Consider the following 23,681-nt stretch of genomic DNA (forward strand, 5'->3'; position numbering starts at 1 on the left):
ACAAGAGTTTACTTACACTGTACTGCGCACATGTAGCTTGTCGGCTGTCTGTTTCGTGCATTCTGTTGCGAGTCGGTGGAATTTCACTGCTGGCATCAACCCTTTGGTGTGTACATTGCTGGTTTAGGATTCCACAACACAACAGCAACTACCAGCCTTTCGTAATTGCTGGTTTGAGATTCAGCAACACAACAGTAACTACTAGCCTTCCGTAGGGGCGCAATCGCAAACGAGAGACGTTTTGCGCTGCAGACTATAACAGGCGGCGAGCCCAATTGGTCTCGGACCGATTTTTTCGCCATGGCGAAGCGGAAACGTGGCGGAAAGTCGTTCTGCTCGACCGGAAGCTACACTAGCATGTAAGCTTCCGGTCGTAACATTGAACATGACACCAAAAGTGGAGGCTGCAATGCTGATCGACGCGATCAAGAACCACCCCTTGCTCTACGACAAGAGAAGTACTAAAACGTACTGTCAGCAATACTCGCGATAGTATTCAACTTCGCGCGACCGGAGGCGCGGCAACGAAGCCAACGGAGTCGCGTGACCCAACTTCTCGCGCTTTTGCAAAGCCAGGCGAACCCACCACCGCCGTTTCCGAGGTTTTCTTGTCTTCCGTTTATTCATTGTCCATTTCTAGAAAACAAGTAGGTAGAAGTATAAAAGCCATTTCTTCTTCCACTTCCATGACAGACAATAGTTAGACAGATTCCTCGTTGGCGCTCCATAATTCTCCTCGCACGTGCACGGTATGTTGCAGAAGTCGCGGGGTGCTTTTCTCGTCGCGACGATAGATTGGGAGCGTAGGTCTCACGTATAGGACGCGCAGGCTTCGGCGAGCCTCAACACAAAGGGCCAGCCCGGGTTTTAGCTTTGGTGTTCCCGTTGCCACTTTCGTGTCCTGGAGGCGCCGAAAATAATACGAAATGATGAAATGTTATTACAACTTGTAAATAAAAGCTATTAAAGAAATATAATCACGCCTAGGCAGCAACCTGTGACACAGCGCCACCGCGCTCGTGTGAGGAGAATTGCAGAACGCCAACGAGGAATTTACCGAAGGTCGCAGATGACACGCGAAATTGCGCAAGATGATCACTTTTGATGACGGGTGGGTCAGTGAATGAACATACCGCTCCAAATAATGCGATAATGAGCGCCACCACGCCGACAAACGTACGCAGACTAGATGGATGTGGACGAAAGCGGCAGCGGCGGCCGCGGTGGTAGCAAAACAAATGTGAACTTGGACATGCGCGGAAAAGATTTTCCGGTCGCTTTGGCCTTTCCGGCCGCTTTGGCCTCTCCACCCGCTTGCCGCTTCCCAAGTGTGAACGTAGCCTTATTCTGCCTGTTTTTCCACCTAGGCGGGCGGATTTTTGCAAGATTTTGCCGCTTCCGCCAGCTTCGAGACCAAGTTCCTACGCGAACGCGGCCTAACCGGCACCTGAAGGGAAGCGGCGGAAATGTATACCGGAAATTTCGATCACCTGGGCACTTTAACCTGCACCTAAATCTAAGTAAACGGGCCTCGAGCATTTTCGCCTTCATCTAAATGCGGCTGCCGCATTTGTTGCTTCATTTGTTGCGCATTTGTTGTTTCAGAATACGGCCGCCACATTCGCGCCCAAAACCTCACAGAGTGTCAAGGCCTTGACAAACACCGTGACAGTTTTTTTCCATATGCAGACATGATTCCCTGTAAATTACCAACCCAAACGGAAGCGCCCAGGAATGAAAGTGTGAAAGTAGCACCGGTTTCTTGAAATATGTCAGCGCGAAGCGACGAGAGCAAAGGGTGGGTTAGTAAGGGGGGGGGGGGGGGGTGCAAAAAATTTCGGGGGGGGGTTTGAACCCCCCCAACCCCCCCCTTGGCTACGCCACTGTCACGTGACCAAGCCTCCAAGGCACGCAGTGTTAGCGCTGTGCCTGGGTGTTTTGAGATCCATATAATGAAAAATATGGAGGAAGGAAACAGTGGAAAACTAAGTTCCTTCTTGACATGTGCGCTAAGTCGATGGAATGACGTGTTTGCGACAACCTTTGGCGCAGGCATCGACTGCATGCTTGAAATTACTGACAAAGAGAAGCGCCACGAAATCAACAACTTCTGAGAGTACTGTATATACTCGCGTAATAGATAGACTTTCTTTTCGCCGAAAAATTGAAGCTAACTTAGGGGGTGCATTTATTAAGTGGGGCAAATTTTATGGGAACTTTTTCGACAACGAAAATTGAAAAGTAAGAAGGTATCGATTTAAAAATGCATTAGACAACCAACCCTAGCAGTAAAAACACACGCCCACTATTCGCAAACAGTGACAGCTTTTTTTATTGCACTTCACTCCGCATCGAATCACCAAACCTCTCGTCCAGGTCGCTAGCTGCTTCTTCCACATCGTGGTCCCACAACAGCTTGTCCTCGCTGCCGTCCAGCACACTTACGATGCCAGTCTTTTTGAAGCTTTTTGCAATCAAGTCAGATGGCAGTGGGTGCCATGCATCCAAAACATAAGAACAAACCAGCTCGACGGATGTTCTCTTAACTTTGCCGGTCAGCGTCAGGAGGTGCCCTCCCTCGGCCATAAAGTGTGTGTACAAGCATTGCACATTGTCCTTAAGCACGTGTATGCCTGTTGGGAAGTTGTCCTTTGGTACAGTTTTCTTCTTGAAGATAACGCACGGTGGCAGCTTCCGGCCATCTGCTGTTATCGCAAGTATCACGGTGCTGTTGATAGATGGGAGGAGGACTTGGGAGGAGGACTTGGCACGAGCCCAACAGACCCTCAGATTAGCGTAACACAAAAGAGGCTAGGGCAAAGAACCATGGAGACCACAGAAACCCCCCAAACCACGACGTGACCTCAGGTGAGTGTGCCATGACTAGTTCTAGTTCTGGGTTCCACAAAGACAAACGAAAACACGTGGATCGACTGGCACACATGGCCAAGTAGAGCAGCCTTAAATGCATGCATTATAGCATGATGGAAAGCTTTCCTCCTTGCACACTGCAAATCACGGCAGGGCGAGCTCACACTTCGAGAAACTTCTTTTCGCCTAAGCGATGCCACTTCTGGGTGAGATGGAACAGCACCTCCTTCCACGAAGGCCCAGCGCCCGCCAACCCGAAAACTGCATCGCAGTATGCTAACCAAACTTGGTATCAGCACTCGACAAGGAGAAGCACGAACTGTTTCATCGCCTGCTTAGGCAACATATGCAAGAAATGGACTGTTTGAAAAGGAACACCTGGAAGACCAAAGAGACTAGCTATCCATTGTAGCAGAGCTGTTGAAAGCTAACAATGAGAAAAAATATGAACCGTATCCTCATGACCGCCACAAAAAGGACACGTCACACGAGTAGGGATGGCTGTGAAGCATCTGCTAATCGGCAGACAGCCGCACGCTAGACGGTATATGAATGCAGCTCGCCTAGCGTCAAGAAAGCTGGCTGTTATAAGTTTTGAGCTTGGCCTATAAAAGGATAGATCGTACCTGTGGCAATGCGGAGGGAGACGTAGAGTTATGATACCAACTAATTCCTGAATCGGATTGGAAACTACATTGATGTCGGGGTGAACCTCGCAGAGGCATACGAAAGAGTTGGCAGCGACCACGTAAAAAGTGGAAGGGGATTCTGAACGAGACACAAAGCGGGAGAATGTGCTTTGCGAAAAAAGAGGCAGTCGAGTGCTAAGAATAGGGGAGGTAAAGCTTCAAGTGAGGAGCATATCCGAGTTAAGAGCTACCTGGGTCCAATTGACGTGTAGTGCAGTAGCCACGATGCTCAGGTCGGGAATTTCAAGTCCTCCCTTATCCTTGGGTAACTTGAGCACCTGCTGAGCCACACAGCCAGTAGACCCTTTCCAAGGAAAACAAGAGGACCCTCTCCAAAATAAGCTTGGTTCGGCTTCGAACTGGAGTTTCACATGCCACATACGTAAAGGGCCCCTAAACCACCAAGAAGTCGAAATTTAGCTGTGGTGTTGCAGTCGTGCACGAGTCTACAACGAACAAGTAGCCGCGATAATTTTTCGAAACAGTGCTGTAATAGCGGAGTTACACACGTTTGATGATCGAAACACGGCCCTCGCTTTCCTTCACTACTCTCCTCTTTGGCTGGTCTCTCCTCCTCGCCGAGTGCTCCTCCAAATGTCACGTGACATACGTCATCGCCAACGCGCTTCTCAAAACACTGTCCACTTCCGGTTAAGGCACGTCCACGCTAGCGGATATATACTGACGGCGAACCGGCCTCCAGTGCCTTAGAATGTTGGCCGCACGAGAGGTGTCCAAAGTAGATGGCAGTTCGGACGGCGCACCGCCCGCAGCACGATCAATGGGCCCATCGACGACCGCGAAGCTGCGCTCCTCCGCCACTGGCGACGAAAACATCGGATGCAGCTTGTGGGGTCTCACATGTGCTCTTGGGACAAAGGAACGACACATAGTAGTGCAAACAATCAAAAGGGCATTTATTGCACCTTTCATACACTAATGCACACTAGCCGAATTACAACCAATTGAACATTCACACGGGCGCGCGACAAATCAAGGAAGTCCGACTCACCGCGACCCGATAGCGAGCGAATACGTTCGCCCCATGCTATGACACCATCGCCTAGTCGTTCACGTGTACAGTCACGCGAACGGTGGCGCGCTCGAACGATCCGTGTTCGTCCATACCGGTGTCCTGCTCTAAGCCTCGCGCGACGGTCGCGCGAAGCGGGCCGGCGCACGCGCGAAGCGTTCGTGCGTGTTGGTCGCCGATCCCCAGCCAAAGAGAGAGCGCCTCCGACCTTTTTCCCCCAAGTGACCCCGCCGTTCGGTGGCGCCAGCATCGCGACACTAGCGCCATCTCTCGCAACGCGCCGCAACCACCGCCAGGCTTAGCCACGCAGAGAAGCCGGACTACAGGAGACATGCGGGGAAAACAACATCAGGGGACGCGTGAGAATCGCGCATCCCCACAAGCTTCTGTTCCAAGCAAAATAATTTCTCCTAGATAAAGCGATGCATAAATTGTACATTTTATGAAAAACGATATCCACTGTCAAACATTACGAACGAGAGCTCCGATACTTGTCGAGCTCAGCTACAGCGCACGGCTACCGAAGGGGGACGACCGGCTTGGCTGTGCTCGCATCACAGCCGACGGTGCCGCTAATATTAGCGTATTTTTCTTCTTTGTGCACAATTACTGCGAAAAGCGATGAGAAAATATTGCGGCTAGTGAGCGTCGGTAATTCATTTCGAAGAGCCATTCGCATTAGCTTTGAAGTGAACCGGAAAAGGTCTAGCAACGATATCGGCGCCGTCAAGTGATCAGCGGCAGTGAGGCTGCTGCACAAATGGGTCCTCGTCTCATCCTCTCTACGGAGAGGAAATCTCACCGTTCACGAGCAAAACCGCCGTCGAATGGCGGCCCGCAAATGGCAAATGGCATGCGGCGAGTTACTGTGCCGGTAGCGTGGACAGGCCTTAGTCGCGACCACGGTGTAAGATATATACTCTTTAGGTGGGGACACTTCTCGGCTTGCTTGCGAGGCGAGATCGACCAGATAAAGTAGCAAAGGCGCGCGCCGATCGGTCAGGTGCCGGCAGCGGATACCTATCGGCGGTACGATGCAACTTCAAGACAGAAAAGGTTTTATCTAATGTTGCTATAGCAACCGGCGCTTCTGCGCCGCCGTATCTGCTCCGTCAAGGCGATGCCCTCTTCCCTCGCGCCCCTCACCACGGTGACCTACTTTCACGCGTCGCGCAACCATTTCGGATTTCCCGCGAATCGCCCGGTTGCTATAGCAACTGTAGATAAAACCTTTTCTGTCTTGAAGTTGCCTCGTACCGCCGATAGGTATCCGCTGCCGGCACCTGACCGATTGACGCGCGCTGTTGCTACTTTATCTGGTCGATCGCGCCTCGCGAGTGTCCCCACCTAAAGAGTATATATCTTACACCGTGGTCGCGACTCAGCACTTCTCGGCTGCCCAATGTTGCTGCCCTGCCGGCCTGTGCTCATGTGAAGCATGCCGCTATGGACCTTGTGCCGTGCGCACGTGTAGAAAGGCCAACCCCGTCGGACTCTGTTCGCGTGGCTAATCAGACCGCTAAGCACGACTGTGTTGGAACGAGACCAACTTGGCACTTGCGTTGCGGGCTGCAATTACCGATTCGCAAGTGCGCACAAGCGAGCAACACGACGAGACAGAGCAAGGAGCGCGCGTACCTGCTAGCAGACTAACTGGAAGTCGTAGGTTCTTGTTAGACCAATGGACATCGTCACCACCGTTGACATCACAAGATGCACCCTGGTGACATCATGACGACCCCTGGGGATACCGGGAAGGCCAGGAGAGGAGGATGGCATTGTTTTTTATTGCGATAGCAATTATATAGGACACTCAAAAGCAGATTTATGCCGTCGGCGTCGCCGTTGCCGTGCCGTCGCCGTGAGGTTCCGTATGACGTCAATCGAGATGAAATCGTCGCCGCGCGCCGCCGAACGCTGTATGTGCGAGTGAAAGGGCGCGAGGGACGCGCTCTTTCACGGCGAGTGAACGCACGGCGGAGAACAAACGCGCGTTCTGCGCCGTGCTTCCTTAAGGGCTGCAGAAGTAGGCGTCTCTTTCCTCCTTTACAATCATCATATATGTAGAGCAAACGCGCCTTCTTTCGTGCGCGAGAGGCCGTGGGGGAGGGGGGAGGGAAGGGAGACGACGTTTAGCTGCGGCACCAAATGCCTATTTATATCAGAGGCTCCGGCAACAGTCACCAACGCCGCAGGCATTTTGAGCGAACGTGGGAAAAACGCCGACGGCGTCGACAACAGTTCTGCGCGTTGCCGGTGCTGCTGCATGTCCAAATTTATACAGCTGATAAAGCTAATATCATTACTCCGTATAGCTCTCTACAAATTTGCTATCGCAATTGATGCTTCGCCTTTCAGGTGAAACTGCGACAACTTTTTTAATTTTGTGGCGCGCCCGCGGTACGTAGCGCTGCGGCATTTGGCATTGTTGATCGTGACAGCATTCTGACCTCAATGCGCATGCTTACTTGAAATGTTAAAAAATATGAAGTGGTTTAGGGGCCCTTTAAGGAAGGAAACAAAGAAGTGACCGGAGGATCGTCGCTCGAACTGGCAATGAACACGACAACGCGCCAAATTCCTGAATCCTGATTTCAAGCTTCTCTAACTTGCTGCCAGTTATCAAGAGACAGACCGTTTGGATCAAATGGGAAACCTAGAATTCGCAACCGCGTTTTCACGGGCAGACCATGAACGAGCTGCGGACCAGCGCAAGTGTAGTTCAAGTAAGCTTAGACCACTTATAACGTAACCGCTAATAGTGTAGAACTGGCTACAACGCAGCCCGTTTACCATAGAATTCCATGTATATGCATACCGCTTACAGTGAAGCCGCACGAGACGAAATACTGGTTGTAATGTGGCTTCTGCGGGAAAATCATGCTAACAATTACGGTAGCCAGCACACTTCTCAACGAGGTACGCCTCCTGATGGGAGAGGAGTGCAACGAGAGTGAAGCGGACGAGGAACATGAGACGCGGAGCGAACGAACGAAAAAGAAATACAGTAGAATCCCGCTCATACGTTTTTCACGGGAGTGTTAAAAAAAAAAAAAAAAAAAAAAAAACGAAGAGCCGGGAAACGCAAGAGCCAAGAAACAGGAAAAATTGAGAAATGAGAGTAGTGGAGAACTGCACACAATTTTATTTGAATTCTTGCGTTTAAAAAATAGAAAACGTCGCAGTTTCGCCCGAAAGCCGAAGCATTGATTGTGACAGCAAATTAGTAGATAGCTATACAAAGTAAGGATAGTAGTTTTATCATCCCTATAAACTTGTAAACATTCAATTATTAACTATCATGGTGTCCGCGCGCAAAGGCAAACACGAACACATCGCACTCGATGAGTGCAGCAACTGTTGGTGCGATGAGTGCAGAACGCTGGTGTGAGTAAGCGCCGTAGTAGCAGCGAGCGCCAATAACACACAGCACGCACAAAGCTATGAGCTGCCGACGCACCTACACTGCCTAGGCTCTGGCGCCAACGCAGATCGCTTTCAAGATACGGCCCGGGTGACAGTGCAGTATGCAGGTGGATGCCGGAGAACGTCGCGTGGGCGCTTCAGTTTCTGTGCACCCATCGCGATGCGCATCGTGAAGTGCAGATATCGTGCGTGCGACGCTGTCAGTTTAAGCAGTGTTCCACAAATTTAGTCTGAAGCTATTAGGCTTTACGTGCACCTGTCAGCTTGCACCGTTCGTACCAGCGTGCGCACAAACAAATTTGGTAGGCTTTCTTAGTAGTTGCCGCGGCTGATCACCCTAGGAACCAAACACCGCTTCGTACACGTTGCTGTCAGTTCAGCTTCTGCACGTGATCCCATGCGTAGTCTCTATGTAATCGTCTACGGGTATGAACATATCAAGGGCGAGCTTCCCGTGACAACATGCCGCCCAACCATCCCGCCTAACCAGCGTGCCTCATTAGCAACTAAAGTTGTGATTTGGTGCCAACTCAACGAAATGCGTTGCAATGGCTGTATGGCACATGGACAGCAGAGAAACCACATTGAAAACGAAAGTGAGGGCACAGGCAACACTTGAATGGCGGCAACTTGGTCCGTGGTCGCCGTTTTCGACACCATGCATACGCCAATCAGTCCGAGAAATCGGGCGAGACACTGTACTGCGCCTAAAATTTCGGTCGCCGTTGTTTTTGTTTTTTCAAATTTATTATTGTTTTGTCTGCTTCATGTGAAGACCACAAGTACTCTGACATTAACCTTTCAACGTTCGCAAATTTAAACGGGTGCAAAACTCCCAATGGCACGCTTCGATTCTTAGATACGCCTGGCTGCTTGGTCTACATGTTTTGCATATGTGTAGGGCTTGAAAAGTTTTTTTGGTTATAGTGCAGATATAGTGCAGATACCGATTATAGTGCAGATATTCGCGACTCCCGACGACTTACGTTATAAGCAGTCTACACTTCTATTGCGGCCCTTTTTGACCTGTTTAACCTTGCACCACTAGCCCTGCAGTAACCATCCATAACATCCAAGACTGTGCGGACTGATGCCTCATCCGAGATGACAATGGACAGGTCATCTGCATAAGCAAAGAGTGCTACGGGAGGGGAACCTGGTGGAGGTAGGAACCTGCCAATTCTACTGTCACAGGATAGCGTTTGCAGAAGCAGTTCTAAAGTGAGTATGTAGAGCACAGGTGAGAAAGGATCCCCCTGATGTACACCACGATTCATAATGAAAGCCTCCGAGACGCGATCCTGTATGAGAACAGAAGTAAGCTGAGAATACAAAGCTTGGACAATTTGCCAAGAACCAATACTAAAACCAGCCTCAACCAAAACCCAGAAAAGGTACCTGTGGCTAATAATATCGAAAGCCTTCTCCTGATTGAAGGAGCAGAGAATACCTGGAAGTTTTCTGGCATTCGCCCACAGGAGAAGGATCCTTACTGCTAAACCGTGAAGCTCAGTGGAATGGCCCTGGACGCAACATACCTAATATGGGCCCAAAAGAGTATTAATTAAGCACTCGAGCGAGCCGCATACAAAGACACTTTGCTACGAACTTGTAATCACGGTTCAGAAGTGTGATGAGATGCCTTGCTCTTAGATCGGTGCTTCTCGACTCATCCTTACAAAGGAGAGTCATTAGCCCTTCTCTTTGAGATGCTGACTAAGTCCCCTCACTGAGCAGATTATTCAACAGTGATGTGAAAGGCTTCCCAAAGAGTTTAACATAAAAATCAAATGTCAAGCCATCGGATCCTGGACTGCGGTCACGCCTCTTAAACTCCAAGCTGAAAAGTGCTCTTCCTCCACTATGGATGAGTTGCAAACTTCAAGCGGCTCATCTGGTGTAACAAATGAAAAGACATATGGAGTGGCAGCTGGCTCGGCATATAAATTCTTATAGAACTGCCTCGCCAGCTTAAGAACTCCATCTGTTAATTTGACTATGCTGCCATTGCTTGGGTCTACTAGAGAGGAGAGAGTTGTGCTCTTTTTCGAAAAATGCTTAGGGAGGTCCTTTCTGCTGCACCACGCTTCCATTTCCCACTGCTCTGCTCGGGTTATTGCTCTCAAGTAATCCCAGCGTCGCTATAGGAGAATCCGAAGTTCCTTTTGGTGTGAAGCCAGTGCTGAAACAGCCCCAGGCCCGCAAAACAGTGGCATCATAGAGAGCAGGAGGATTGCGTAAGAGACTATTTTTGTCTCCTCGTGCTCCTCATGTGCTCCAAGCTTGGCCCACAACCTGAAGCACTCACCATTCCATTCCACATCCAATTCACTACCTTCTAGATTCTTTCCGTTATGAAGTGAGCGAAAGAGAATGGACGATATCACTGTGGTTGCCTGCCTGTCCTTTAAGAACAGTGGATTTATATGCCACGGCCTTTTCCTTGCGAGACTAAATTCGAATCGGCAAACTGCAGAATTAGGAAGCGGTGGTCGCTAAGAGCAGAATGAAATCGAGCAGAATGCATACGGAAATCCAGTAATGATGAGACATAAAACCGATTGATTCTGCTCTTCCCCGCTCGCCCTGACTAAGTCATTCCTGACCTCCTAGGACAAAGCGGGCACCAAGCATCGACCAGTCCTAGCTCATCAGCAAGCTCGCACAGTACTACATCTCCAGCCCTGTCCCTAAATTTTGGAGTACCTCTATAGGATACACGATCGATCTGCTCTAACACACAATTAAAATTGCCCATGAGAGTAAGCCGAGAAGGGCCTACCAAGTAGGGATCCGATGCAGTGAAAAAATCTCTCTCACCATTACCCCTCCATGAAGCGTAAATGTTAACAATTCGTATGCCAGAATCAAGATTCACGTCAGGTTACGGCCCTCGGTGTGCCTGGCACGATGTAGCGCAAGGCCACTAAAATGTGGCATCAAAATGATGGCCGTACCTCAGCAGCCCGACTCGCCAAACTCCAGAAAGACCAGTTTTCATTTTTTTATGCAACCCGGTTCTAACAATGGGATGTTTGTGGCACTCGAATATTGTTGTAAGTGGGTTCGACAATAGCACAATTGCAGTACCTGATCTGGATTACTCGAAGCGGTGTGCATTACTCACATGAGAAATCGAAAAGCGTACTCTACTAATTAGAAAAATTCACTAATTACCTGTATGATTAATGCCATTACAACACATACTGCAATTTACAAACTGTAGACGGTAGATTTGCAAGGCATATCCACTTAGAGTGAATACTGAGGATGGCACTAATTTCGAGATATGCACTGCCAAACTTGTGATAAAAATGTACTGTAGTTCCACTGTGGGGATGCGCGACTCTCACGCGTATCCTGTGGTCCGGCTTCACCGCGCGGCTGGGTGCCGGAGGCCGTCGTAGTGGTCACAGCGCGTTGTGAGAGACGGCGCGAGTGTCGCGATGCTAACGCCACCAAACGGCGGGGTGACTTGGGAGAAAAAGGTCGAAGGTGCTCTCTCTTTGGGTTGGGATCGGTGAGCGACACGGACGCCCCGAGCGTGCGCTGATCCACGCTTCGCGTAACATCTCGCGTGGCTCGGAGCAGGGCACCGGTATGGACGAACACGTATCGTTCGAACGCGTCACCATCCGCGTGACCGTACACGTGAACGACTAGGCGATGGTGTCATTGCATGGGGCGAACATATTCGCTCGCTATCGGGTCGCGGTGAGTAGGACTTACTTGATTTGTCGCGCGCCCATGTGAATGTTCTATTGGTTGTAATTCGGCTAGGGTGTATTAGTGTATGAAAGGTGCAATAAATGCCCTTGTGATTGGTTGCAAAACTGTGTTGTCGTTCCTTTGTCCCAAGAGCACACATGCGAGACCCCACATCTGGCTGCCCAACGTGGGGCTCTTGGGGCATCGGACGATAATTTTAACAGTTTTGCTCGGTTCGAGATGTTTCAACCGAAGCATAGTCCTAGCGTGGATTTTGATCGCTAGTGTCGGCGGTGTGCTTTCTTGAGCGAGGCGACGGTTGCTGTAGCGTGTTTGAACTTTTCAACATGCTAAGCGTTTTCGCGAGTGTTTTGTTGAAGTACTGTACACTTGTCGGTACGAGCGCCACGTGGGCTGCATCCTGGGAGAGCGAGGCCTAGCGCCCGCGGAGCATTGGCAAGCCTGAAGCGAGTGAGTATGGAAGCCTCGTGGGTGGTCCAAATTTCTTATGTAAATAACTTCTTCTATCTCTTTGACTTCGGAAGTCGCGGCTCAGGGAGCCGGGTGGCCGCGGGCCACAGGTGCCGCTACGGCCTGACTGGTATTGCGGCCTGGCACCGGGCGCTCAGACACCGTCTGGGACGGTGGGCACCGTCAACTCGGATGCTGTGTGCACCGAGCGGGGTAGGACCACCTCACAGAGCTAACGTCTCCTCGCGGCTGCTTGTTGTGCCCATTTTGGGTGATGTTTTTTTTTTGATGCCGGTTGTTGTCAAGATAGCGATGCATTAGGCCTAAGTCTTTACGAAGCCGCCGGTCGCACGTGGAGGGACACAACCTGGTGGACCGTTGTGTTGAGGTGTCGCACTTTGCTTCCCTCATTCTAGTTAGCCTCGCACGAATTGAAATTACTCGTTCGACTCAAGAAGGCAAGCTTTGTTCACGTGAACTTAGCATCTGAAATGCCACCCGAAATTTTTGCTAGCCGAATTGAACATCGTACTACGTGGGCGATGCGTGTGCCAAATTCCTCTCCCTTGCACTACTTTAGTGTTTGTCGAGTGCGTTGAGTGTACGCAGCGTGAGCGGAGTCACCCCTGGTTTGCTGTCACCTGCACATCATCTGCGCTGCGGCCCCGGCCTACGAACAAGCTACTACAGGCGATGCAGATGCCTGTGGCCAGTTGGGCGCAGCGATTTCGGCGGCCGTCTGTGTCCGGCCCGTTACACTCGGCGGCTGGGAAAAGAGCCGGCAGTCACCAACGCCTACAGCGGCTCTCGCCGGCAGGGCGCGTCGGCGCGAGCGACGCTTGCTCGTGCCGACTTCTGCATCGCCATTTCCGGAGTCCTGTGCTGGAGTCGTGCCATCGAATCTGCAGAGCTGATGCTGTGACCAACGGACACCAGCGGTGAACCCCAGAGACAACGTCGGCTCGCATGTTATGGATAACGTGTGGTCATTTCCTGGGCGGCGCCACTGTCGCATGTACTAACTTTTGTTCACGACGCGCGCGTTGATAGACCTTGTGACATGTTACGCGGGAGTATGTGTAGTGATTTAAGGTTGGGGGGATGTGGGGATGCGCGACTCTCACGCGTCTCCTGTGGTCCGGCTTCACCGCGCGGCTGGGTGCCGGAGGCCGTCGTAGTGGTCGTGGTGCGTTGCGAGAGACGGCGCGAGTGTCGCGATGCTAACGCCACCAAACGGCGGGGTGACTTGGGAGAAAAAGGTCGAAGGTGCTCTCTTTGGGTTGGGATCGGTGAGCGACACGGACGTCCCGCGCGTGCGCCGATCCACGCTTCGCGAGACATCTCGCGTGGCTCGGAGCGGGGCACCGGTATGGACGAACACGGATCGTTCGAACGCGCCACCATTCGCGTGACCGTACATGTGAACGACTAGGCGATGGTGTCATTGCATGGGGCGAACGTATTCGCTCGCTATCGGGTCGCGGTGAGTCGGACTTACTTGATTTATCGCGCGCCCATGTGAATGTTCTATTGGTTGTAATTCGGCTAGTGTGTATTAGTGTATGAAAGGTGCAATAAATGCCTTTGTGATTGGTTGCAAAACTGTGTTGTCGTTCCTTTGTCTCAAGAGCACACATGTGAGACCCTACACCACTCACTTAAAAAAAAAAAAATTTCATGCATTGAACAAAAGTAACTGGGATGCCACTGTATTTCGTCGCCAACTTCCGACATGAATATCCCGAAACTGGTGTCGCTCGGAAAATCTGTTTTAAGTGGATACGTAAATTGCAATATGTGCCATAAAGTAATTAAAAAGCTAATTAGTGATATTTTGTTAATTACTCGATTATGCATTTACATTTCTTGTGCAAGTAATGTCCACCTCTGCGAGTAATCCAGCTCATTCACTAAAATATGCTATGTGCCACAGGCGATTTTTTAAAATTCTATATGATCCAAAAATACACCCAGTATTATTGCGATCACTTGTAAAAGTGATACAGTGAAAGCTCGTTAATTCGCACCTCATTAATTCGAACTTTCGGGTTAATTCGAACCAATGGTCACGGTCCGGCCACAATATATAGGCGTCTATGGGTTAACCAACTCGTTAGTTCACGCGCGCATCGGCTCCTCTATCGATAATTCGAACTGCGCGCCGCTGCGTGGTGGTATTTTATACTGCCGCCGCAAGCTTTCAAGGCTCAACGATAGAATGGCGCGAGCGCAGCGGCGTCACTGTCGTCATTGCGCTCGCTCTTCGCATCGTGTGGTGGTTCGTGCCGGACTGTCTGCGTAGTCTCCGTGTCCTTTGTGTACCGCACATTCAGTCGCTAGGCCTCGTGTACGTCAGAGCTAGGAAGTCGTTCGGTGCCGTGTCGATACGATGTGACGCTGCTCACGGCCTTGCATATGTTGGTGCGGGCCTGGGATCAGGTCACGGCAACAACTGTTGCCAATTGCTTCCGCCACAGTGGCTTTTGTGTGACCAATGAGGGCACAGCTTGCGAGCCCGACGAGCGCGAGGTCGTGGTCATTCCTGCCGGACTGCGGGATGCGCTGGAGGACGTGACCTTCGACGACTACGTCGATGCAGATCGCTGTGCAGCGGTCTGCGGCACAATCACCGACGATGATATCATCGCGCAGGTGACTGGTGGAGAAGCGCCCGTCGTCGATGTAGGTGCGGATGACGAAGAGGATGATGCACCCACGTGGCCCTCAGCTTTGGAACTAATGGAGGCTATGCGTGTCGCGCGTCTATTCTTCAGCTTCGAGGAAGACGCAGAGGATGCTTTCTGCCACGTTCGCGCGTTGGAAAACAAGGCTATGGCGATCGCATTCAAAGAGAAACAGACAGTGATCACGGATTATTTTCGCAAGTAAATATTTTGAGTGATTTTCCAACAACCTGGTCTCAATTCCTGCTGTTTTTTCAATGAATTTCATTAGTTCGAATTTCGGTTTAATTCGAACTCAATGGGCGTCCCCACGAAATTCGAATTAACGAGCTTTTACTGTATAACACGAAGCAACTTAGCGTTGTGGGGTCTCACATGTGCTCTTGGGACAAAGGAACGACAACACAATAGTGCAAGCAATCAAAAGGGCATTTATTGCACCTTTCATACACTAATGCACACTAGCCGAATTACAACCAATTGAACATTCACACGGGCGCGCGACAAATCAAGGAAGTCCGACTCACTGCGACCCGATAGCGAGCGAATATGTTGGCCCCATGCTGTGACACCATCGCCTAGTCGTTCACGTGTGCGGTCACGCGAACGGTGGCGCGTTCAAACGATCTGTGTTCGTCCATACCGGTGTCCTGCTCTTAGCCTCGTGAGACGGTCCCGCGAAGCGGGCCGGCGCACGCGCGAAGCGTTCGTGCGTGTTGGTCGCAGATCCCAAGCCAAAGAGAGAGCGCCTTCGACCTTTTCCTCCCAAGTCAACCCGCCGTTCTGTGGCGTTAGCATCGCGACACTCGCGCCATCTCTCGCAACACGCCGCAACCACTACGACCGCCTCCGGTGCCCAGCCACGCGGTGAAGCCTGACCACAGGAGACGCGTGAGAGTAGCGCATCCCCACAGCGTGGAAGCTTGGGCGTGTTGACACTCGCGCCATCTCTCGCAACGCGCCGCAACCACTACGACCGCCTCCGGCGCCCAGCCACGCGGTGAAGCCGGACCACAGGAGACGCGTGAGAGTAGCGCATCCCCACAGCGTGGAAGCTTGGGCGTGTTGGTGATTCGTTGGAAAAAAAAAAAAAAAAAAAACGCAACAAAGACAGGGACACGCTCTCTCGTGTCCGTCTTTTTTGCGCTGCGTTTCTTTTTCCAATGATATAAAACTTTTGGCTACTGTAAATGTTGGCTTTAAACCTGTAATGCCGAAACACAGTTCCACATCAAGGAAAATTGGAACGAATTGTTGACATTTGATTTTAGCCATGTGCTTATGTAGTAAAAATCCTAAGAAATCCTCTTGCTCTTTTAACTTAATTACTGTATTAATTATTACAATTATTTATTGTAATTGCCAATTAATTAGTAGTTGGTTTGTTAAACTATCCGCGGCTGAAACTTCACTTCAGCATACAAAAAACAGAACTATGGGCCTTGCATTCAGTCTCCGGCACTTTATTCAACATTTTGGGGCATCAACCTTAGCGTTGCATATATGATACACTGGGCATTACAGGGATAAGAACGTTCCTAGATCTGCACTGCCTTTTTTTTTTTTTTTTGCAAATGAGGCTAAATTTGGCATAAAGTTTAATTTGTAGACGGAACTTTGACGCTAGTGTCTAAGGGAGCTGGAAGCATGGTGGTTCACCCAGCATAGTAATGATGGTTCTTAGATGGATTTGCTTTCTCGCCTTAAATGGCCTAGTGACTTTGAAGATTGTTCATTTTCAACAAAATATATACAGTTTTAAAGTGCACCAATTTACAATATTTCTGTATGTGCGCAGAGTCTTACTGCCTTCTGCATTAAGAAAGACAGGATTGCTTCGAAGTTTAAACCAGTAAAGACAGATAAAGTGCAGCAAATCAAGCCGCAAGAATGTTTGAGCCACAAGCACAAAAATCAGACAAACTCGTGTGCTAACCTACATTCTGATGCTAGCAGAACCATCGTAGTGCTAGAGTTCCCTCTAGCAATTTCAGTATGAAAGTCTTTTGTGGTTATGGGCGTACCAAGGAATGCTAATAATGCTAAAAACAGTGATGTAATTGGCCGAGGCTGTTTTGGAGCAGCTTGTTGGAGCAACCAAAAGTGCGTTTTGGAGCACAAAAACTAGCTTTTGGAGCATCTAAATTCATATTTCCAAGTGGAAAAATTGCCTTTGAGAGACGCAAGAAAGATTACAGAAGGAGGTAGCCCAATTTCACGAGAAACAAGCACATTTTTACCAAGAAATATTTAGCTCAACATAATGTTGTGGCGATAGAACATGCGAATCCCATGCATGACGACGAAGTAATGACAACGAAATTAGAGGATGAAGCTGTGATGACGACAGCATGATCCCAAACCTCTCCCTAATCTCTACTTCAACTTTCCAGTTTGCTAGTGACTGGGCACTAAAATGGCGGGAACTGTAGAAGTACACATAGCGACGGAAATTTCGGGAACTCGACTACGGAAGAGCATTAGGAGTGCACAACCTGTACACCAGCTGAAAACAGGAAAATGGCAGCAGTGCAACGAAGAGAAACAAGCTCAGTAGCATGTGCAACAACTTGCCCCCATCTAACAAAATTTTCAGCAATCATGCACCCACTTGACCTAACCACAAGAAAGTCACATCGCGAAAAGGCTTTGCTGTACCAGCAGAACGCTTTTCCATATAGCGTTATTATGAAAGTTGCGTGCTTTTATTACAAAAGCGCCATTTCAGCAATGGCCGGTGCCACCACATTTCAAGCACGTAGTAGCCCTACTCTCCCACCCACCTTTTACTTCCTCCATGTGCACACATGACGAGTGGGTGGGATGAATGATGTCGCTTGTTAGATTAGTTGGTTTTTAAAATAGCATAAAACACCTTTTGGAGCCTTTTGGAGCAGCTTGCAGCAATTGGAGCAGCAATCACATCACTGTAAAAAGGCTGAGAAACTCGGAACTTCAGTACGCCGTAAAAGAAAGCTATGAAATCTCCTAAAAACATCCTTCGATTATTTTTCCCAAAATAAGCTGCCCAGAACGAAGAACTCCAATCATAAGCCATGGTCATGCTGTTGCATATCCAAAGATAATAAACTTGCGTTTGTTTGCAATCTGACTCTGGAGCCTCCTAAATACAGCATTGCATACACGAACCCTTCCACAGTGTCCCCTGCCTGCTAGAAATAGAGGACAGTCATATCTTTTTGTAATTATTGCTCACCGAGTGAACCTCGCGCAAGCCCACCTCTAGAAATGGTTGGATATTTTCTTGCAATGCAATTTCTTATTGGGGCATTTCCTGCCAAAGGCATTGTGCAAAAGCTATGAAAAAGGGCTATTTGGTGCAGAATGACACGGCAGTCTCTGTGGCACAATTTGGTATAAATGGCGCAGCACTTCTACACTACGTGCTTGCATAGAACCAATAATTTGAAGTGAATCTAACACAAACAAATCTAAGTCAAAATGCTTTCACTTACAGGAGTGCACAAATATTCGGTGAGGGTGCGTAAATATTTGAGTTTTGAATTCAAATTGAATGCTCACTGGCCAATAAGTAGATTTTATTTTCAGGTACTATAAAAAATTCAAATTTCAAATAATACAAACCATCGAATAGTTAATAAATCGAACCGCTCCAGAGTCTCAGTAATACCTTGGCTCGGAACAACAAAAAGTGAATAAATGTGACCTTTCACAATAACATTTAGCATTTCACACTATTCAATTTATACTAAATTTTATTTCACTGTTTGTATGCCCATAGTATTCAGCCAATGCTGGCAAAGGAATATGGACAGGAAAAAGGGACACTAACCTGTTTTGCCTGTGAAGCACTATAATCTCACAGTCATTTGGCTTCCGGAGATCAGTTTCTGGTCTGAATGGTGGTGGAACTGGTACAGGATCCATTCTGTGTAGAAAAAAAAAAAAAAAAAAGAAAGAGAAAGGAACAATGCTAAATATAGTAGGAACAAGTAAATGAAAATTTTTAACATTACAGTCAAACCTTGTTAAACAAACTTGAACCTAATAAAAATGCAACTTCGTTTTAGTTATATCTGATATTTATTATAAGAATATAAATTCGTTATATACTGACATTGGCGATAAACTTACAGTAGAACCTCGTTCATACATTTTCAAAAAATACACGAAAAATAAACGTATGATCCGGGAAAACGTACAATCCGGGAAAACGTACGATCCAAATCCAGTAAAAATTGAAGCTGACTAGCCCATATTGAGGAGCAAGGGCAGAAAGCATTTATTTCTTGCCAAACATACTTACAGTCGAATCTCGTTAATTCGAACTGACGCTGTGGTCTCATCAAAGTTATGTGTATTCCAATGGGCGAGAACGCTCGGTAATTCGAACGCAAAAGCATTTGCAACGGTTAATTCGAACATAACAGCGCACCGACAATGCTCTCAGCAGCACGCCAAATCACGTGGCGGCGCCTCTGAGTGGCATTGCTCCGACACCGCCATAAAGCAAAAGCTTAGGAGAGACCCCTCAACGCCGCGAGGATATATAAAAAAAGAGAGAAAAAAATACCATGGCGAAAATTTCCTCGCTCAAATGGTAAGGTCGCCGTTTCTGTGTCGCGCCGGAACACGCGTGTACGTGCCGGCGTCTCAGCCAACGCTGCGGCGCAGAGGGAAGCAACGAAACTGCCCACGCTGGCCAACGCTCGCTTCAACGGCAGAAAACGAAACTTCGGGGAGCGGGCTAAGCTGGCGCCGGGCCGGCTCGGCGGGAGCGGCGGCGGGCGCGCACGGAGACAGTCGAAGGTGAGGGAGCTACGAGAGAGTTGAGAAGGAGGGTGAGGGGAGCCACCGAAGCTACAGGGTTGCCGAGGCCAAATGCGGTTCCCTGCCGCCCTCCTCCCTCACCTTCGACGCGGTCTCCGCGCCCGCGCGCCTCACCGTGCCAGCGCGGCCCGCTCCCTGAAGTTTCATTCACTGTCGTTATCGGGATGCGAGAGAAAGAGAGATTGTGGTTGTGAAGAGGAAGAGGCGCTATCGGCATGCGAGCGTTGGCCGGCTTGAGCAGTTTCGTGGCCCTCGCTTGTTATGTGCTTGCGCGCCGCGATATTTCACGACTCGCACCGTTCGTACGTAGCGCTATGGTGCACAAATACGTCAAAAATAAGTCCTTTTATTTCGAACAAATTTTCGGGCCTCTTCGAGTTCGAATTATCGCGATTCGGCTGTATTTTCTGCTGGTGCGTCACACCCTTGGACAGGAACAACTCCTTTCGCACACATTGCAGACCCTTGTCCGCATTTTCGTTGTCTTTCGTGCGAAAGAAGCTTTGTAAGGCTTCCAGGCCAGCAAGGGCTTCAGCGAAGGTAGCCGGTGGGCGCAAGCCTTCGTTCTCGCCGCCGTCTTCAGGCCACCACCTTCGCTATGATCTCGGCGAGTCGTAGCGCCGCGCGCGCGGCGTCCGCCTGTTTTCACCGCTTAGTAGTTCCCGTTGAAGCGAGGGGCGAGGTGGTGTAAAGGTCAATTCGCTCGCCGCTGCAGCCGCGCTTCGTCACTTCGGGCGAACGAGCAATTCAGAGAAGTCGCGGAGGGGAGGGGGAATTGAGCACTGCAGAGAAGCCGCGCGGCGGCCGTCTGCTACTTAGCGCTTCACAAGCACATGAGAGCGGCCTTTTTGCACACCTGAATGATAATTTTTCGCTGCAAAACGTATCATACGACTGCAGTTAGCCGCAATGCTGAACGTTGCGGCCGAATAATCGTATTTTCTGGGAACGTATTAACACATTCCTCTATGGGCTTATGTTTATTTTTAGCAATTGCGAACGTAGGAGCCGGGCAATCGTATTAAGCGGGAACGTATCAGGGAGGTTCTATTGTACTTTCAAGCACTTTAGAATTACTTTAAAGCGCCGTTTTGATCTTCCGGACTATGGTTGGCGTGAGAACACGGAATAGCACGATCTATCTTTTGCGCAAGCATCTCTTCGAAATGAAAAGCACACTTTTGGCCTAATTTATAGTGAATCCAGCTGGCTAAGCCAAAAGAAAAAGCCACGCCAAGCAAAGCTCGGGCTGCCGAGCCAGCACATTTGCATGTGTGCCGTCCGCATGTTATGTTTTTCATGTAACGTAATAACTAGCAACAAAGTCTCGAGCAACTTTTATGTTATCTATTATAAATATTTGTCGTTCAGAATCATCAGGCAGATCTACACTCGCTGTCTGTGTCGATGTGAGCCGCAATGAAGCGGTAGAAGTGCCACACAATGAAAGTTGCACATCCGCGATCATTCTGCCAGCAGAAAGTGGTTGAACTCATGCAGTGGTCGGTATGCACGTACGTGCCGTAGAGCGACGCTGAAAATTTTGTGCCAGTTCTAACTGCACTTCTGCTTGTCTATCGCAATGACATGGCAATGGCCGAAATACAGATTCACAAGCTTTCCTGGCCACTTGCAGATAAAATTTTTTTTCCCTCGTGAATCTGCTTTGCAGGACTTGTGAATATTCAGTCTTTCAGGCAATTCCTGCGGAGTCTGAATGACTTGTTGGATCCTGTATATCGCCTTATATTAGTGTTATACATACTTCACCCTTTCAGATGCCAATTAGTTGTGTTGATTGAAAGCTTACTTTCACCGCATTCCTTACATCTTCAGAATCATAAAAAGCTTACAGCTGCAGAATAAATTAATAGTTTTCAGTTCTTTAGTGAGTTTTCTCAAGTTTACAAAATGTGGACTCCATGCGAAGACTCACTACAGAGACATCAGATATGCGAACATCAACTATTTCATGTTTACCATGCTTGAAAAGCACCTATCCAGCCTCTCGAAAATTATTACTGGTACAACACACTGCGAAAAACAATGAAAGTGAACCCGCTACCTCCAATGACATACTCACACCAAGCAAAATGCCAAACCATCTATATTCATACTCGTTTTACTAAAACAATTTGCCTGTGTCAAACTTGCAGTACTATTTCTTCAATCAGAAGAACTTCAAGATGTAAGGGACACATTTTAAATACAGTGTAGACCGCTTATAACGCAAGTCGCCGGAGTCGCAAATATCCTCACTATAAGCAAAGCAACAATTTTAAAGGCCCGCACATATGTCAAACATGTGCACCGAGCCGCCACGCGTATGCGACAGTCGAGGAATGCGGCTAGAACGTTTGCATTCAATTTACAGTCGAATCTCGTTAGTTCGAACCAAATCACGCGGCGGTGCTCCGATCGGCATTGCTCCAGCACCGCCATAGAGTAAAAGCTTAGGAGAGGCCCCTCAATGTCGCGCGCGAACGAAACAAAGAAAAAGAAAAAAAAAAAAAAAAAAAACGGGGCGGAAATTTCACCCTCTCTTAAATGGCAAGGTCGCCGATTCTGCGTTGCGCCGGAACATGCGTGCACGTGCCGACGTCTCAGCCACGCTACCGTAGCCACGTGTAGAAAGTGGCAGTGAACCCTTCTTTCTCCTTTATGCTTCCTCTACTTTCTAGTCACGTGTTGACCTTGCACGCTGCGGCTACGGCGCAGAGGGGAGCAGCGGCGCTGTCCCAGGCCGGCCAACGAAACTGCTCACGCCGGCAAACGCACGCTTCCAGATAACGGCAGAAAACGAAACTTCGGGGGAGCTGGCGCCGGGCCGGCTGGAGCGGCGGCGGGCGCGCACGGTGACAGTCGAAAGTGAGAGAGCTATGACGGAGGGCGAGGGGAGCCACCGAAGCGACGGAGTTGCCGAGGTGAAATCCGCTTCACTGTCGCCCTCCTCCCTCACATTCCACGGTCTTCGCGTGCGCCCTTCACCGTGCTGTGCTGGCGCCGCCCGCTCCCTGAAGTTTCGTTTACTGCCGTTATCGTGAAGCGCGCGTTGGCTGGCGTTGGCAGTTTCGCGGCCCTCGCTCGCTATGCGCGCTGTGATATTTCATGACTCGCACTCAAGATTCTGGTTTCAGCCTCACTGGCTGTTCGTTCGCACCACGTGCCCTTCTCCTCCACTTCGTCTCTCTTTCTTCCTCGAGCAGTCCTTGGGGCGCCCGTTTGAGGGGAGCGTTCGCAGTCTCCGTTGACTTCCGTACTCCCACACAGCCGCACTGTAACCGGTATTTCGTTTCCTGCAACTGCACTATAAGCGATACGTGTATACATGGAGTGCTATGGGAAAATTAACGGGAGTCTGAAAAGACCGCACTATATCCGGTCCTGCACTATAAGCGGTTGCGTTATAAGTGGTCTATACTGTATCATTACTTTAATCAATGCTTTTGCTGTTGATGCACTATCCCAGTGTACAAAATTGTGTACATAGAGTCTGAAAGGGTTGAAGCGTGTTTAAGCAGTTGAAGAAGAAAGACAGAAATTGTAGTAAAGGGGCCAGATGGCGGAGGAGAAGAAGACATTAGTAATGGCGACGTGAAGAGTACTCCGTCTGTTTATTATGTGTGGGCTTGTTACATATTTTGGCGCAGCCGACAACAAGAACCAATATGTGGGGGAGTTTTTTTGTGGAGAACTGCAGCAACTCTGTGGTATTCAAGAAATATCAAGTCGAGGACGAAGCCGCCACTGACTTTCCTGAACACGTCACTACAGGTGAGCTTCTGAATCTCATTCTGGATGAAGCCTCAGTGTCTTCAGAAGAACTTTTGGAGCAACATTCAGTTGAAGTAAATATTCCGCTGCATCTGTTCACCAAGCTGGTGTTGACACCTATAGAAAGAACTTTCATGCTCCAGCAAGCTTCATCTGACGAGCTACTGACAGTTTTTCGAGCCATATCAATTCAACAACAGCAAATTTCGCAGC

The 23,681-nt window shown here is 49.3% G+C and overlaps 1 protein-coding gene across 6 annotated transcripts in view; it reads right to left on the minus strand.

Moving 5' to 3' along the window:
* LOC119435918 (nuclear receptor coactivator 5-like) overlaps window positions 1-23,681 on the minus strand; it is a 206,026-nt gene that overhangs the window by 88,223 nt on the left and 94,122 nt on the right. For all 6 annotated transcript variants that reach the window (XR_007465293.1, XM_049660898.1, XM_049660896.1 and 3 more), the window contains one exon: window positions 18,697-18,792. Coding sequence is in view for 5 of the 6 variants with exons in the window: in XM_049660898.1 (XP_049516855.1) it covers window positions 18,697-18,792 (96 nt within the window). In the remaining variant the exon portion in view is untranslated. The remainder of the gene's footprint in view (window positions 1-18,696; window positions 18,793-23,681) is intronic.

This window comes from Dermacentor silvarum, chromosome 1 (assembly GCF_013339745.2).
Source record: "Dermacentor silvarum isolate Dsil-2018 chromosome 1, BIME_Dsil_1.4, whole genome shotgun sequence".
Taxonomy (NCBI): Eukaryota; Metazoa; Arthropoda; class Arachnida; order Ixodida; family Ixodidae; genus Dermacentor; species Dermacentor silvarum.